General features: G+C 37.4%; 3 protein-coding genes and 1 long non-coding RNA gene across 5 annotated transcripts in view; 2 read left to right on the forward strand and 2 right to left on the reverse strand.

The window, feature by feature from the left end:
* Nucleotides 3,048-5,566, forward strand: LOC104716896. Its single transcript, XM_010434369.2, has 3 exons — nt 3,048-3,601; nt 4,416-4,496; nt 4,675-5,566. Exons 1-3 carry the CDS (start codon nt 3,226-3,228, stop codon nt 5,094-5,096), a joined length of 879 nt encoding a protein of 292 aa, XP_010432671.1. The 5' UTR covers nt 3,048-3,225; the 3' UTR covers nt 5,097-5,566.
* Nucleotides 6,836-7,734, forward strand: LOC104716897. Its single transcript, XR_756155.2, has 2 exons — nt 6,836-7,211; nt 7,304-7,734. It is a non-coding gene; the product is annotated as an uncharacterized LOC104716897 (long non-coding RNA).
* LOC104716898 (myb-related protein 3R-1-like) lies at nt 8,084-13,606 on the reverse strand. 2 transcript variants are annotated; one of them, XM_010434371.2, is made up of 12 exons: nt 13,299-13,606; nt 12,682-12,844; nt 12,484-12,538; nt 12,188-12,245; nt 12,008-12,102; nt 11,802-11,905; nt 11,566-11,694; nt 9,739-11,404; nt 9,131-9,378; nt 8,908-9,022; nt 8,568-8,786; nt 8,084-8,415 (listed from the first exon to the last, which is right to left on the reverse strand). In XM_010434371.2, the coding sequence occupies exons 2-12, from the start codon at nt 12,750-12,752 to the stop codon at nt 8,296-8,298; spliced, it is 2,880 nt and encodes a 959-aa protein (XP_010432673.1). In that variant the 5' UTR covers nt 12,753-12,844; nt 13,299-13,606; the 3' UTR covers nt 8,084-8,295. The 2 variants fall into 2 exon arrangements, with proteins under 2 accessions (XP_010432673.1, XP_010432672.1); XM_010434370.2 differs by having other exon boundaries at nt 13,286-13,606.
* Nucleotides 14,102-16,435, reverse strand: part of LOC104729999 (la protein 1) — a 3,730-nt gene continuing 1,396 nt past the window's right edge. The window contains exons 3-10 of the mRNA XM_019230652.1: nt 16,268-16,431; nt 15,832-15,974; nt 15,572-15,720; nt 15,338-15,460; nt 14,953-15,247; nt 14,665-14,812; nt 14,505-14,577; nt 14,102-14,382 (exon numbers count right to left, since the gene is read on the reverse strand). Of these exons, the coding sequence (XP_019086197.1) occupies nt 14,292-14,382; nt 14,505-14,577; nt 14,665-14,812; nt 14,953-15,247; nt 15,338-15,460; nt 15,572-15,720; nt 15,832-15,974; nt 16,268-16,431 (1,186 nt within the window). The 3' untranslated portion in view covers nt 14,102-14,291. The remainder of the gene's footprint in view (nt 14,383-14,504; nt 14,578-14,664; nt 14,813-14,952; nt 15,248-15,337; nt 15,461-15,571; nt 15,721-15,831; nt 15,975-16,267; nt 16,432-16,435) is intronic.

Genomic DNA, 16,435 nt, shown 5'->3' on the forward strand with positions numbered 1-16,435 from the left:
AAAAAAAAAAAAAAAAAAAAAAAAAAAAAAAAAAAAAAGCCGAGCCATGCCTCGTATAACCTCAGTTCGGGACTTCGAACTCATTAGTGCTAAAAGCCGGGCTCCACGCTTGCAAATCAAGAATGAACATCCTTTTAAACAGACATTTTCAATTCGTCCTTTGGACAACTTTTCAGTTCTTCGTTGGACAACTTCTCAGTTTGTCCTTCAGAAAACTTTTCAGTTCGTCCTTCGGGCAACTTGAGTCTCAGTTCGTCCTTCGGACAACTTTTCAATTCGTCCTTCGGACAGCTCCTCAGTTCGTCCTTCAGAAAAATTTTCAGTTCGTCCTTCGGGCAACTTGAGTCTCAATTCGTCCCTCGGACAACTTTTTAGTTCGTCCTTCGGACAGCTCCTCAGTTCGTCCTTCAGAAAACTTTTCAGTTCGTCCTTCGGACAACTTCTCAGTTCGTCCTTCAGAAAACTTTTCAGTTTGTTGTTGGACAACTTCTCAGATCGTCCTTCGGACAGCTCCTCAGTTCGTCCTTCAGACAACTTTTCAGTTCGTCCTTCGGACAACTTCTTAGTTCGTCCTTCGGACAACTTCTCAGTTTGCCCTTCGGACAGCTCCTCAGTTCGTCTTTCAGAAAACTTTTCAGTTCGTCTTTGGACAACTTCTCAGTTCGTCTTCGGACAACTCCTCAGTGTCAGGTCGTTCTCAGACACCTCAGTGTTAGGTCATCCTCTGACGCCTCAGATTCAGATTCAGTTTGTGTTCAGACTGTTTCAGTTCGTCTTCAGATAGCTCCAGTTTTAATTTTTCTTCGGACAGCTCCTTTTTCAATCCGTCTTTAGACAGCTTCAGATTCAGTTTGTGTTCAGACAACTTCAGTTTCAGTTCATCCTCAGACAACTTCAGATTCAGTTTGTGTTCAGACAGCTTCAGTTTCAGTTCTTCCTCAGACAACCTCATATTCAGTTTGTGTTCAGACAGCTCCAGTTTCATTTTGTCTGCAGACAGCTTCGAGTTCAGTTCAACTTCAAATAGCTTCAGTTTTTGTTCTAACTAAATCTTTATGATTCTTTGTGAATCTTTCGATATCCTGGCCAGATGCTCGACTCGCGTCAAACCGCAAAAGGGGAATAAGCCGAGCCCAGTATCTCGCTCCCCTCAAACTTTTAAAAGGGGAATAAGCCGAGCCCAATATCTCGCTCCCTTCAAACTTTTTATCGAGGAATAAGCCGAACCCAGAGTTTTTATTTCGCACCTCAAACTCTCTGACGAGAGATAAGCCGAACCCAGAGAATTCTTTTTTGAATTGTTTCGCAAGTTCTGGTTTGGACGGATATGTAAGCCGAACCCAAAGTTTTAAATTTCGCCGTCCGACTTCCAAACTGGAACAAAGGAGGTAAGCCAAAGTCCCGTACTTCGCCCTCCGCCAAAGCGCATGTACGCTTGGGTTAAATTACCCAATAAGGATTACTCGATGTAAGCCGGGAGACGTCCCGCCTTGTGTAAAATTCCAAATAGAGTGAAAACTTTATTTCTTGCAAAAATAATTCGTCCAAATAAGGCAACTTCTCAGTATGTCTTCAGACAAGTTTTCATTTCATCTTCGAAAAACGTCTCAGTTCTTCCTTCAGACAACTTTCCAGTTCGTCTTTGGAAAACTTCTCCGTTCTTCCTTCAGACAACTTCTCAGTCGTCCTCTGACGTTTCAGTGCGAGGTCGTCCTCAGACACCTCACTTCGAGTTCATCATTCATTTCGGAGATCACAAACCTAAATAGCCTGCAAAGATTGAGCTTCCTCTTCCGGAATTGCGAGCTAGCTGATCAGCAATGAAGAGAACGACCAACTTACAAAAAATCATTATGATATGCGACACGTCTCAACTTGGATTAGCAACTGCTATGGTGCGTGATGTGAGCACGAGATCGGACACGCGTCCAGCGACGCTCGAGCCAGACCGGGACACCTTTCGGACACTCGTATCACTCGCGGGAAAACTCAGACCAAGAGTTCATCCAGGACTTCAAGAAACAAGATCAACCACTTCGTCCAAGCATTCGTCCAAGAAGACTGAGAGATCGACGCAGCCAAGGCAACCATCGGCGAGACCGTCTGTATGAGGGCGCTAAAGACGTTAGGATCATGACTCGTACTCTTTTTCCTTACTTCGGGTTTTCTCCCATGTGGTTTACCGGAGAAGGTTTTAACGAGGCGACGAGTCCTGACGCACAACATCAGTTCGCGTGCTCGGAATTCAGTTTTCCTAAAGTTTAGATCGAATATTTTTTCCTATAGTTCGGAAACTCGAATGGATAATCGAATCTATCGAACTGGGGGGGGACTAATTGTTGGTGCGGGATTTAGCATCCACAACATACCGATCTAAACCGAAGGTAAACCAAATAGACTTTGCACTTTAACTAAACCGAGGGACCCTTTTTTGGGCTAGCTAAACGGGCCTATAAGCAGAAGCCCGACGAAGTCACTTGACCGACCTCCGAGACCGCCCCCTAAGCCCGACTTGATCATCAGAAGAGGAAATTTACCATATTTGAAGATCAGAGATTTAAGGAAAATAGACTTATTTTATAATCAATGTATTCATATAAATAGAGAGATATCCTCTCATTGTAAAAGATCCAACAATTAATACAAAAAACCCTAGTTCCTCATTGTTCTTGGGCAAAACCCTAACTTCTCTTTCAAGAGATCAAAACCCCTCTTTATTTTCTAGCTTTAATCCATTGGTTTATAGAGAGATTTTAAATGAATTTGTTCCCCATTCAAACAAATTCATTGTGTGAATTTCAGATTCAACAATCCACTTGCAAAATTATGCATATAGAGTGTTAATCGTACGTCGTTAGCTTGAACACTAAATTAGTAATTAGGTCTCTATTAGCTAACCATATTCATGATTATGATATAATTGAGCGTGGTTTGGTTTAATACTTTAATTGAGCACTCTGAAAACTATTGGGGTCAATCTGTAATTATACAGAAGTTTATAACTATCCAATGTTTTTTATCCAACTCTCTTTTACACGCGCCTAATTGATTCTGCATTCTTCTTAATTCTTCTTCGTCTTCATTTCCCAATTTTGATCTAGGGTTCCTCATCTAATTCGAAAAAACCCTATTTTGATAAATCTTCGGCTATCACTGAAAGCAGTCTGGTGAAAAGGGTCTCATCTGATTGTGGATTTGGGGTTTTTGTGTGAGTGTATTTCTTCAATGGCGATCATTGGAGACGCGTTGCGTCAAGTGTTTATGCCAAAGCAAGAGTACGAGAGCCTTACGGAAGAAGATAGAGCCTGGATTAAGCTTCAGAGGCCGACATTAGTGTCGATCGTGGCTTTTCTTTGCTTTGTCATCTTCACTTGCACCATCGTCAGCTTGAAAATTGTATTTCCTTCGAATGTTCTAAAGAGGCCATTTTGCAGCGATGTGAAGCTACAGCCTTTGCCTATGTATGGCAAAGCTCGCGACTCCGATCTGTTTCCCGGTGCTTTTTACTTGACGGATCAAGAAACTGTCGATTACTACTGGATGGTCGTTTTTGTTCCCTCCACCATTATCTTCCTTGTATCGTCTGTTTATCTTGTTGCAGGTGAGCGTCTCAGTTCTGTAGTTTCTGTTTTTATATCTCCACAACTGGGGTTGCGTTTGTGTTTTTGTTTACTGACTCCGTTCGTTGATGTACATTGCTCAGTTCTGAGTGGATTTATGCTACATATCTCTTGACGTTTAGCACATTTTGGCCTGATGACTTGTTGTTTTTTCGTTTGGTGAGGTGAAATATTGCCATAGAGGGTTGATTGATCGATGTGTCCTCAAAACCTGAATGCTTGTTGCTAGGTTTAGTTCATATATATCATTCGTTTTGATTGAAACCACTATATGGTGACAAGTCTAGTTCTGTGTTGGCTCAAGTTTTTTAGGTTTTAGGGGTCAGAGCCATAGAGCAAGTTGTGGACTTTGTGAAATCCAGTTAATTCCTCTGCTAGATTTTGTTTGATTAGATTTTTATATGGAAGAAAATTGGTGGATCTGATATATTACCTTTATAGCTTTCTGTCTCCACATTGCAGCCTTTCTAAGTTATAATTGTCCAAAGTTTTGAGCGTTCTTAGCTTTCAGTTGAACGATAAGAGAGATTTATCAAAGTGAGCCAGCTTTGTTACCACCAGAATTTGATTGTTACATGTTGCCAAATAAATGGAACTTCTTGAGTCGATCCCCATCTATTATCTGTTTTCATTTTTTCCCTTCAAGATGATGGAGACGTTGTTACATGCTTTTTTTTATCCTAAATGGCTCAACCTCTCTACAATATCTCGTTTTTGTTGCCTTTTGTTACTCTTTTCATAAACATGTGGTATGTCTTCTTCTTATATTCTCATTATATTGTTGCAATACTGCAGGAATTTTTGTGGCTTATTCTGCTCCTCACCGTCATGGGTTTCTGAAAGTAGTTGAAAATAATTACTGTGCTTCAAGAAGAGGTATACTCCGTTCTTAGCTTTCCATATTTGTGTTCTGTACTTCCATCCTTTTTAATGCCAGACTTTATCTTCGAAGATTTATGTATAATTCCATTTCATCTTCTATCAGTTACAATGTTTCCACCTTTGCGAATCTTTATGTTTTTGATTTTCTGTATCTTTTCTATTAAATCCACAGGTGGGGTTCGTTGCCTGTCAATTCTGAACATTGTTTTTGCTATCATCTATGGTCTCCTTGCTGTATTCCTCGGCTCAAGCCTTCTGACACTAGGAAGCAGCTGTTCTGTGCCATTGTTTTGGTGCTACGAGATTTCTTCATGGGGTTTGGTAATCTTGTATGCTGGAACTGCTTTCTTCCTTAGAAGAAGAGCTGCTTTAATTATTGACGAAGGAGAGTTTGGGAACAGAAATGATCAGGGCTTGGAGATGCTTGAAGCTAATCCTTTGGAATTCACACCAGATGTTGAGAGACGGGTGAACGAGGGGTTCAAAGCATGGATGGGACCATCGTTATTATCATCTGATGAAGAAGACGAACCCGAGTTCTACAATGAAGTGCCCAATGTAACTAATACTCTATTAAGCAGGCAAAGATCTTAATTTTTGAAAAGAAGAACTTGGTATGACTCGGTGATTGCTTCAGAGGCTCCAAAGATGGTTGCTTCAGAGATTGGGCTCACCAAATTGTTGCCTCGGTGATTCTCGGGTTTCTTTCATGTCACTGCTTTCTGCTGATTATGGGAAGGTTTGGATTCGGAAGATAAATCAGAGGGGTTAGAATTGTTCCGGTTGTAGTCTTGTAGATGTACATACAGTCCGTCGATCATCAAAAAACTAGGTTTGGTTCTTTCTTTTAAGCAGTCCATGGCCGGTTTTGATTGTTTACATTTGTTTATTTTCGGAGTCTTGGGTTTGGAGTATAGGCCTAACTATACATTTTGTCGGTTCACCTTCACATGAACATTAATCGCAGTATAGAAAGATTATTACCACAAACTCTCCAAGTCCTACAGAATCCGTGTATCCACAATGTCAAACTATAAGATTTGATGTAATGCTATTAAAACCTAGATGGTTTATTATCGATTTTATGAATCAGTATAACACAATAGCCAAAAGGTACAATTAAGGAAAAGAATTAAGAGGAATGTGATATCCCTCTTTATCCTACAATTTTTTAACCATTTGATAGTAATATTTTTTCATCTGCATTCTCTATATTCTTCAAAAAATAAAGAACAATAAGAACAAAAATGTTCCTTCTCAAAATTGATAAAGGAACAAATGGAACAAAAAAAGAGAACAAATATTAAAATTCGTTTTTATTTTAAAATAAAGAAAAATATGTTTATTAATAATATTTCAATTTTGTAATATAAAAATTTTCATATTTTCACAATGTATTGACAGAAAAAATATTTTTGATATAAATTTCATGTTAAACTAATCTTAAAGCTTTATTTGAAAACTATATGAATAGTAAAATAAATTTAAGAGACTCATGTTTATATTGTAAATAAAAACTAAAAATATTTTAAATTACTCTTAAAATTTTATTGTAGGTTAATATTAATTAATATTTGATATGACATATCTAAAATTTTATTTTAAAATCAAATGTAAAATTCATTATATATATTGAAAGTAGTATTAGTGTTATCATTGAATTTTGATTTATTTAATATTTAATATATTTTAAAAGACACTTTTATTGTTTGGTTTTTTTTACCATTTACTATTTTGTTCTTTCTCTTCAAATTTTCTTTTCATTCCTCAAAAATTGTTTATTCCGTTCCGTACTTTTCTTTTTATTAATTTTCTTTTTGTTCTTCAAATGATTACCAGTAGGAGCCAAATGTCTACCATGTTGTCTCGTTGAGCAAAATTTGAACCGAGAGATAATCGACTAAATTCTCCTAACCGAACTGAAAATAACTGAATAGTGGTTTGACTCGAACCGACTACCCTAATGCGGTGGGCTAAACAATTTGTTTATTGGGCTTCATAAATGACTTGGCTGGTGTATAAGAGACCCTTGATAAGGATCGTGTTGGAGTTTTTGCTCTTATATCCTATTATATATTGAGAACTACATTTATAAAAATAACATTAAAAGCGTAAAAATTTATATTAGAATATTATTAAAAATAGTAAAAAATATATATATATATCCTTTAAAGATAATTATGACAATTTAACTAGAATAGATAAAAAATTAGTATATTAAAAATAAAATATTTAGAAATATCCATTCTAAACAACTAAAATTTTTATAGATATTATCTGATTTTACAGTGATTTTTTCAACAATAATCCGATTGTAACTACCTAGATGAATGGCTAATAATGAATAACAAAATAACAAAAAAGAAATATTTTAAATTTATTTCAAATAAAATGGTCAGCCCATAGTTTAAGGGTGGGTTAGTAATCTAGTACAGTATAAAAGGAAAAGAACAAAAACAAACCCAAGCGAAACGTGTATTGGATTTTTCGCTCAAAATTGTGTTTTCTACGTCACCGTCGAGAAGGTTTCATCGGACCTCCAGAACCCCAAGCGAATCGCTCTTCTCTTTCTCGGTATGGATTTTTCTCTCTCGTGTAGCGTTTCTCCATCCGATTTCGAGAGGTTGTGTTTGAGTATTTTTCTTGGGCTTTTGCTTCTCTCCCTTCCACATGCAACCTCTATGGACCTTACAAAAGAAGCAGAAGCAGGTTCCAGGCTTCTCTATTTTTTTCTTGTTGAGTGTTTGTTTGTCTCACACTTTGTAGTTACTAATGATCTTTGTTCTGTATTTTTTTTCTAGAAAACGGATGCCGTTTTCCTTGCCAGTGTAACCCATTGCCTACAAAAAAATACTTCCCACCTGATGGTTGGTGGATTGTCGCTCTCATAATAATGACGTTTTGCTTGTCAAAACTGATATTTGTACGTCCAACTCCAGCAGTAGTCAGAAACAACGAATTATCTGCAGCTGAAAGATTGGAAGAGAGAAACAGAAACATAGAAAAATACTATGAGTTACTGAGGAATACTACACACGAAGTTCCTATCTTTAGAGGAGAATCTAAATCCTCCTTATATGCTTTTTAAAAGAGCTTGTCATGGAAGTATCTTTTGGTGGAAACAAAACATTTGTCATCTTAGAACTCAATCATGTGCCATTTTTGAATCGTTTTGTAGAAATCTCTATTGCTGGGATTCTTTTCTTTAATAAGATTTGAAAATTATCTGTTACAGCTTTTGTCTCTCTAGATGTACATACCGTCGATCATCAAGACTGGGTTTGGTTCTTTCTTTTAAGCAGTCCATGGCCGGTTTTGATTGTTTACATTGGTTATTTTCGGAGTCTTGGGTTTGGAGTATAGGCCTAACTATACATTTTGTCGGTTCAATCACCTTGACATGAACATTAATCGCAGTATAAAAATATTATTACCACAATGTCAAACTATAAAAGTTGATGTTATGCTATTAAAAGCTGGATGGTTATTATCGGTTTTACGAATCAGTATCATACCTGAATATTGTGAAAAACTCTTAGATAAACCAATATAACACGAAGAAAATAAGTTGGGGATCATAATGAGGATGTGAACTTTTGGAATACAGAGTTAATTTCTTGAGAACGAGTTACTTTTCCGCTATATAATCAACAGTATCATGTCCAGAGTTGACAGAGCTACACATTGAAAAATTAGAAACAAGAAAATTAGACATACACATACGGGATCAAAAAATTGAAGGCGGGAATGAATGTCCCTTCAGAGCTTTATGAACAAAACCAGCCTTTCTTTCCTATCTGCAACTCTTCAAAAGGTAAGATGATGGACTTGAATAGCCTCCCGGAGAAGCTGCGGATACCATTGTTTTCCCTGGTGTCCCACAATCGCTGAAGTCTAAGGTGCGACGCTCCACCTACATTTCAACAGAGAACTGGTTCAGTGTAAGTCAATTTATAAACTCAAACTGTTATTCCTCTTATCTCTACCAAGTTCAGCATCTAATTTCAACATTTAGCTAGACCAAGATTGAGGAAGAGAGTCGATAAGGTCTTATAAATGCCAAACCTGGGATCGGTTTCCAAGCTGATCGTGAGAAAGGTGATGATTTTCTTTCCCTTGAATAGACTTGTTTAGCTGTCTCTTCTTGAGTATTGTTTCAGGTGTGTCATTACCTAAAACTTCCAAGGCATCTGCATATGCCGTAGCTGAGTGTTCACTCAAATGCTTCATCAGTCCTATGGCATCATAACTTCTCTCCCCGGGACTCATAAAGCACCCAATATCCTGGAAAGAAAAGAAAAACAACAAAGAATCCACGTCCATTAACAAACGCTTTAATCTAAAACAAAAAGTAGAACATCCAGAGACTAAGTTCATTCAAAGTTACTCCAACTCATATATTTACCTCAAATGTAATTTCTGGAGGCAACTTTGGACTTTGCAAGAAAGAACCAAAGAGTAAAGGAGATTTCCAAGGTGATGGGGTATCAAGGAGTTTTCTAAACGGAGTTCCATCAAATCTGGAAAACGAGTGAGACCATGACAACTTAGAATAGAACTTTCCAGCTAATATGTTTCAATAGCAAAAACAGATATCGAAGACATTGAGAGGAAAAGGTAAAACTTACATGCTGAAGTTTTCAATATCAAAGCTGGTCCCTGCAGAGTTAATTTTATCGAATGCTGATAAAGGAGAAGAGTCTACTGTGCATGGAGGTTCTGATGAGATTTCATCAGTTGGAATATCACCTAATGAGCATTTGTGCTGGTTTGATAGATCTTTCGCACTTGTATTAACTTTGCTATCGGATCTACATCCAGTCATACCAGGTGAAAACAGTCGTATCTCAACCAAACTTCCAGAAGTTTCTTGATCCTGGTGCAAGGAAGAGATGTATAAATTTATGTTATTCGAGATTTAGCACCAATTATAAAACTATTATCCTCATGATACGATGTGTTTAAGTTCATGTGATCTCATGATACGAGATTTAGCACCAATATCTTCCTGGCTCAAATACCTAGATGCAATGTGTTTAAGTTCATGTGACTGATACGATCTCACAGGAAGATATTTCAACAAACTAGATTGATGTTTTAAGCAACAAGAGTGTACTAATAGACTCGATAAGGGTATACCAGACATTGCACCTTACAGCCATAGATATCAGAGAATGAGACGACTGGGATTTAATAAGTAATATTAGATAATATGCAAGAACAAAGACGGACTTACATTTTTAGCTGAAGCACCACCTTCATTACATCCCTTTTCATTTTGCATAGAAGTCACTCCACTTGACTTTAAGGTTTCCTTTGGTTCCTCATCTCTAGGAATCATTTCTTGATCTGACTGACCTGATGCAGCATATCTAATATCTTTGGCTTCGGAACGGAAGGCGCATCTATTTTTATTTTCAGGAGATTCTGACGGACGAGAGGACATGCAATCATCTCCTTCATCAAGCAGTACATCTAAGCATGAAAAATCTTTAGCCAAGGAGGAAGTCGCAGCCCTTTTATGCTTTTTGTCTTTTCTTCTATCAAGTACAGGTGACAGCAAGTCTCGATGATGATGCCGCTTCTGTAAGATGGATGGTGCATTACTTGAACTTTTGGCAGCATCATTAAGCATGACATCAGGGCTCCTATCGTGACACGGTGAATCCCATAACCTTAACGGAGTTGTACAATTCATCGAAGAAATCATCAACTGGCGGATACCAAAGGGACTGTACTCTTGCCGTAAGTCACTATTTGATGGTACAAGATCACAGCTGAAGAAAGGAATATCGGCACTTGGAAAACGTGGCGGTTCATAACAAAGAGCTCCTTTGTCTTTTTCAGCTGGCTTATCATCGATAGGAAAATAAATCTTGTTCACTCTAGAAGGAGAAGAAAAACTATTAAGAGGTACTAGCTTCAAAGAATCCTTGGGAACATATGACAGCCCCTGATGTTCTGGGATACCATCATTATCATCATTTCCATGGGAAGTTATATGTCCATCAGTGTCGATGAAACCATCATTTGTATCAGGCTTACGTTCTAATCCAGTATCTAATAAGGGGACACAATTATGAACCGCCAGGCCCTCTGAACTTGAAGGATGCCAGGATAAAGCTGGAAGTTTTCCAGTTTCATGAACAAGGGTTTCTGCAGACTGGGAACAAATAGATCCTTTGCCCTTTTGAGGTTCAATCATATTCCGACCTTGCTCACCAGAAGATGTACAGCTATCTTTCATGGTATCTGGGAAAAGAACCCTACAACACTCCTCATCCGTGATCAAAGTTTGAGCTTCTGGATCTGTCTCTGAGTTTGGCAAAGAAGGTTGATCACTTAATCTTACTGAACTTTGAAAAGCTTGATTTTTTCCGTCGTTGTTCATGTTATGGGTCAACAAGTCTAGATCGAGGTCCTGTTTGGCATCATTAGATACACCCTTCAATTGATCCTCCGTAGCTGTGGTAGTTCTAACCTTGTGAGAGTTTGAGCATTCTGCTTCACAAGAAATTTCTGGGACAACAATTTTGGCATCTTCAAAAGGAGGGTAGTATGGTTCTGCAGCATCATTTGAGATTTTCTGCTCTGCTCCTGAATGAAATTCAGGCATGTAAAATTCCTCATTTCCAGGTTTAACCTCATCTTGGAAATCATTGGTTGACTGTGAGAAAACAGTTGAAGCTTGGCTGCATTCCGATTCTTCAGCATCAAGCCCTGGCCTTGAATTACCTTCATCTCCACTGCTGTGCATCCACGAGGGAGATGGAGCGATAGATTTGTTCTGAAGAGCAATTAATGGCGAGCTTTGACACTGATCTAAAAGACCTGATGCATAGTAGGAATCCAACTTCTTCTTAACTGAGCTGTTCCAGTGATTTTTTATCGAATTATCTGACCTATGGGAACGTAAGAACAAATAAGAAAATCACCAAAGCAGGAAGGATCATCAGCAGCAAAAAAAAACAGTATTCCATCGCATTCGAGGCCACCAAATTTTTAGGAACATGTTACGCTTATGCTATTGTTATACTAAGATTCATGGAAAAGACATATTTACCTTCCTGGCAAAAATTTCATTAGCTCTGCCCACTTATTCCCATAAATTTGATGTGCACGAATAAGAATCAGTTCCTCTTCCTGAGTCCATGCATTTTTATTGATCCCAGGGTTAAGATGGTTATGCCACCTACATCAGCCACAATACTGTTCATGTGCATCGAAGTACTACCCGATGTATGAAGTGTAGTATAAAAATATCATTTTATCGGAAAAGAAGTAGAGAGTTGTGCCTACCTTTCCCTACATTGTTTCCCTATGCGACCAGGTAAATGCTGAGATATAGTAGACCATTTCTTTGGCCCATGTTTTTCAACCAGAGCAATTATAGTGTTATCCTCCTTTAAAGAATATGGAAAAATGATGTCATGAAACACATTACAAATGCTAAGTTGTAAAAGACTCAAATTGAGCAAAGCATATAAAGCAATTCACCAAATCACCTCTTTTGACCACGGTCCTTTCACAAGCTCCGGGTTCAAGACTTTTTGCCATCTATGAAGACACTGGACATCAGTCCGATCCTTAAAACATTCAGCTGAAAAGATGAATCAAACAAAATCACACATTACTTTCACCATACTAACTAAAGACTACAAATCAGAATTCGCTATTTGACTTACCTATCTTCTTCCAGTTCTTTCCTTGAAAACGCTCAACAGCTTTGCACAAGACATCGTCCTGATCCAGGAATACAGAAAATTAATCTTAACAGAAATATTCTTTTAGAGACAAATCTTCAGTACGTGCAAGGGATGGATAACACCAACTAGTTAAAAAGGACTGTACAAAGCAAACAATAGGGTGTGTGTGATATAACCAACTGATTACACTCAGCCAGTTTTCCGGGATAATAACATTAAATGAAGCATGAAAGAATCAGAAAGACAAGAAAAAAAGACACAGGAGCGGAACACACCTCTTCAGGAGTCCATTGTCCTTTGGTGGATCGTCTTGCAGGGCCAGATGTTCTCCTAAGAAAATGTCACAAAGAGCTTGCAACATTAAACCTGAGAATGTCTAGTTGAATGCCAAAACTGGTGCTAAAAAGCAAATTCCAACTTCAACATTGAAACCCAAACAGAAAGAAAGGAGAGAAGTGAGAAGGGAGGCGTACCCGTGTTTCCCTTTAAGTTCGCTTTGGAAACTCTCTTGTGGGGTAATAGGTGCTTTCATCTCACGCTTCATAGTTAGCAAAGAAAGCAATATGACGACACACCACAAAGTCAGTTTCTTTGATGTTGTTACAAATGATCATAAGCATAGCACAATGCTACAATCTGAAAAAAAAAAATATAAACCATAAAATTAAAATTAAAAAACACAGTCGGACTTGTTAACAATTCGGCATTAGCTCAATATATTATAACTGAGCAAAAGACTAAAACAACATTCCCAGAAAATAAAAAGTGTTCACAACGAAGAAAATACAAAATAATAAATAATAAAGAAGGCAGCTTTAGATTATGAGATTGGATCCCAAAAGCAAAAACCTAAGAGAAGAAGTCGTAGTTAAAGAACCCAGAACAAAAACCTCAAAACTAAAGAAAAAAAAAAGCTTGGAACTTGCTCTGAAACAAAATCAGGATGAAATCGAACCTTTTCACGAAAAAATAAACAAAATCAAAGAGTGGATTTTTAGATGTTGATTCAGGAGAAGAAGTATTGGTGAAAAAAATCTAATCAAAATGTGACCATAGAAGAGGAAGACAAGGTCATACGAGTAAGCCTCACACTTTGGCAGATCCACGAAATCCAAGTAATTAAGACGACGCTGTGAATCCAGACGACGACGACGACGACGAAGAAGAAGAAGAACACAAATCGAAATAGAGAGAGAGAGAGGTGTATTCAAAACTCAAACATGGAGAGGCGGAATTCGAAGTGAGAGAGAGAGAGAGAGAGATCAAACAAAAAGGGAAAGTGATCTCAGCCGTTAATTTCAATCTAAAAATCTAAGCTTAAGTTGGTCTAATCTCTCTCCCCGTAAGAAAAATAAAGTTTCATTTTTTCTTATTTATTTTTCGAGGATTTTGCTTCTTCTGAACAAAAGCATTCAAATAAAAACAACATCTACTCTTACTTTTTAAGATTTAGTTGAGATGAGTTGATGCACAAAGAAAAAGAAAAAAAAAAAAAAAGGTTGAGATGACTTTATTTGTTTTTTTGAATTTTGAAGGAGATGATGAAATTTGCCAGTAACAGAGCTATTCTAAAGTCAGCATTAAAAAAAAAACCCTAAAAACAATGTGGACAAGGTCAAAACGAAAGGACCAAGATTTCCAATTTGATTCTCAAAATTACGACTTATGTATATTAATGTTAAACTATTACTATCAGTGAGTTAGTTAATAATAGGAATTAGACAGTGGCATACTTTTTGTTGTTAATTGTTAGTTATTCGTCTTTCATTTGGGAAAGCTTCCTAAAAATAAACTTAAGATAGATAAGAACCAAAAGAAGATTTTGCACCTAATAAAACCAAAAAAAAAACAAAACAAAACCAGCATATGATTGACTAAACCAAAATTTGCTAATAGCGAACTACTACTACAACTTGATTTGCTGATTTGTAGTTATATCATCACAAGAGTCATATAAGTCTGGGATATGGTTTTGACTGTGTGGTCTACAGAAAAAAAAAATAAAAGTTGCAACTAGATAAATATATTAAAAACACTCAAGTGTCACGAGCTAAAGAGAGATAAAGTAGAAAAGCTAGCTCTCTCATGCTTCGACCTTCTGGGATTTGTTCCAGCGACCACCTAGGGAATCTGATCCCCTCTTACGCCCGAATCTCCCTCCTCTTCTTCCTCCCCTGCATAGACCATTACCGATTTATATTATATGTTTATTGCTTTTTTTGGGTCTCCATAAAAACCAAACAACACTTCTTTTGAGATTATATATACTATAATAATAGAGAAACATGGAACTCACCTTCCTCCACGGCCACCCTTGTCAAACCGATCTTTGCTGCGGAGGAGAGTCCAATACTCCTTTTCAGCTTCGCCTGACATTGCCAAGTAAACCATTTAACTCAAGCAGAACAAATATACTTCAAAAAGATAAGATGGAAGTTGAAAAGGGTGTTTCTTACCAGTCACAGGTTCTAGGACAGCAATAAAATTCTTCACGGCTAGTCCACCTTCTTTGGCTAATACTGCTGCTGCACGGGCTTTCTGGGATGCTTCAGGTTCATCAAACCTTAGGTAACCAGTCTCAGATCCCATCTTGAAATCCACAAACTTCACAGCGAAAAGAATAAAGGAATCATCATCAACAATGGGTTATATTATACAACAAAATGTTATATGAGATATGATTCGAGTTATATGAGATATTGAATCTGACTCATGTAGACAGCTAAATAAAACTGATGTAGTACCTTGACATCACCAAATTTTCCAAAAACAGCCTTAAGATCTTCGCGTAAGACAACTTCCTTATTATCTTTATGGGTAGCTAGAGCACCCTTTTCTTCTTTCTCATCATCTTCATCCTCTCCTCCCTGGGCCTGAACCTCATCAGTGTTTTCTTTATCAGCATCAGGAGTATCTGCTTGCTTTGATTCATTTTCACCCTTTATCTTATCAGTTGGCTCCTCAGAACTTTTTTGTTCTGTGGTACCCTCTTCAGCTGACCGCTTGAGAGTGAATGAAATGATTAAACCCTTGGGATAACTATAATATGATAAAAATAACCATAATCAGATCAAGAGAATTATTAGCAAGAATAGACATGAAAAATAATAGCAACAGTCAAACCCTTACTCTGGCTCATAGTCGGAACTCTTTTTGTGATCAGAACCATTCTTCTGATTTGCAGAACCCTTTTGGGGTTGGTAATTAGCAAATTTTACTTCATCCTTCTCCCTATCATCATCAAACTCTTTCCTGAAAAGAAATATCATCTTTAAGTAATTCATCCAAACAATCAATAGAAAGACTTGTAAAATGAGAAACAGTCAGCAAACAGGACATGTATCCATGTCCAAGTAGACTTACTTTGGTTTCAGCTCCAACTCCTGACCAGCAAAGACCAAATTTTGCTTCATGATATTCTGGGCATCCTCTTCTGTAGGGAACTCAACCAAGGCAACACCAGAAAATAGCCTCGACTCTGCCACGTGACGAGGCATCCTCACACTGTTGACCTGAAAGAAAAAACACATACATATATTACACCATTGTACAACTGTTAATCCAACTGTTAATATTTTGGTAAAATTTTGACTAATGGCTAAACACCAACTATAGTGAAATACCTTTCCATACTGACTGAAAAAGGATTCCACGTCTTCCCTCTTAACATCATAGGAGAAAGGTGACGCAGCTACTGTTCTAGCATTTAGCTGCTCAACCAAATCTTCCAGCTTCAACAGTTGAGTACTCCTACCAACCTTCTTCCCTGTGTAAGCAATTTCAAAAATAAAAGTGATCACTAAACTGTAAAAGATATATCCCCAAACTGAGTACCATTATATTAACAAACTTATAAATTCCAAATCCAAAAACAAATCTCAATGCAGCTAACACTTTTGCTCGTCCTATAATTGAAACTCTAAAATTACTATCTTTCTTCTAAGACATCACTACCTTCACTGAATCAACGGAAGCAAGTGTTAACTATATATCCAATCCCACCATAAATAACCCAATAAAAAAGTGTAATTCTATCAAACCCTAATAAAAAAAACTCACCATCCTCTGAAATCTTGAGAGCAGAAGAGGTTCGAAGAGTTTCAGCAACAGCTTTAATGGTATCTTCAGGGATATCATCTCCTTTGGAATCACCCAACTTCAAATATCCTCTCATCTTACTGAATGAGCAAATCAACGCCAAACTAACCACTGGTATTACCAAAACCC

This window comes from Camelina sativa, chromosome 10 (assembly GCF_000633955.1).
Source record: "Camelina sativa cultivar DH55 chromosome 10, Cs, whole genome shotgun sequence".
Classification (NCBI taxonomy): domain Eukaryota; kingdom Viridiplantae; phylum Streptophyta; class Magnoliopsida; order Brassicales; family Brassicaceae; genus Camelina; species Camelina sativa.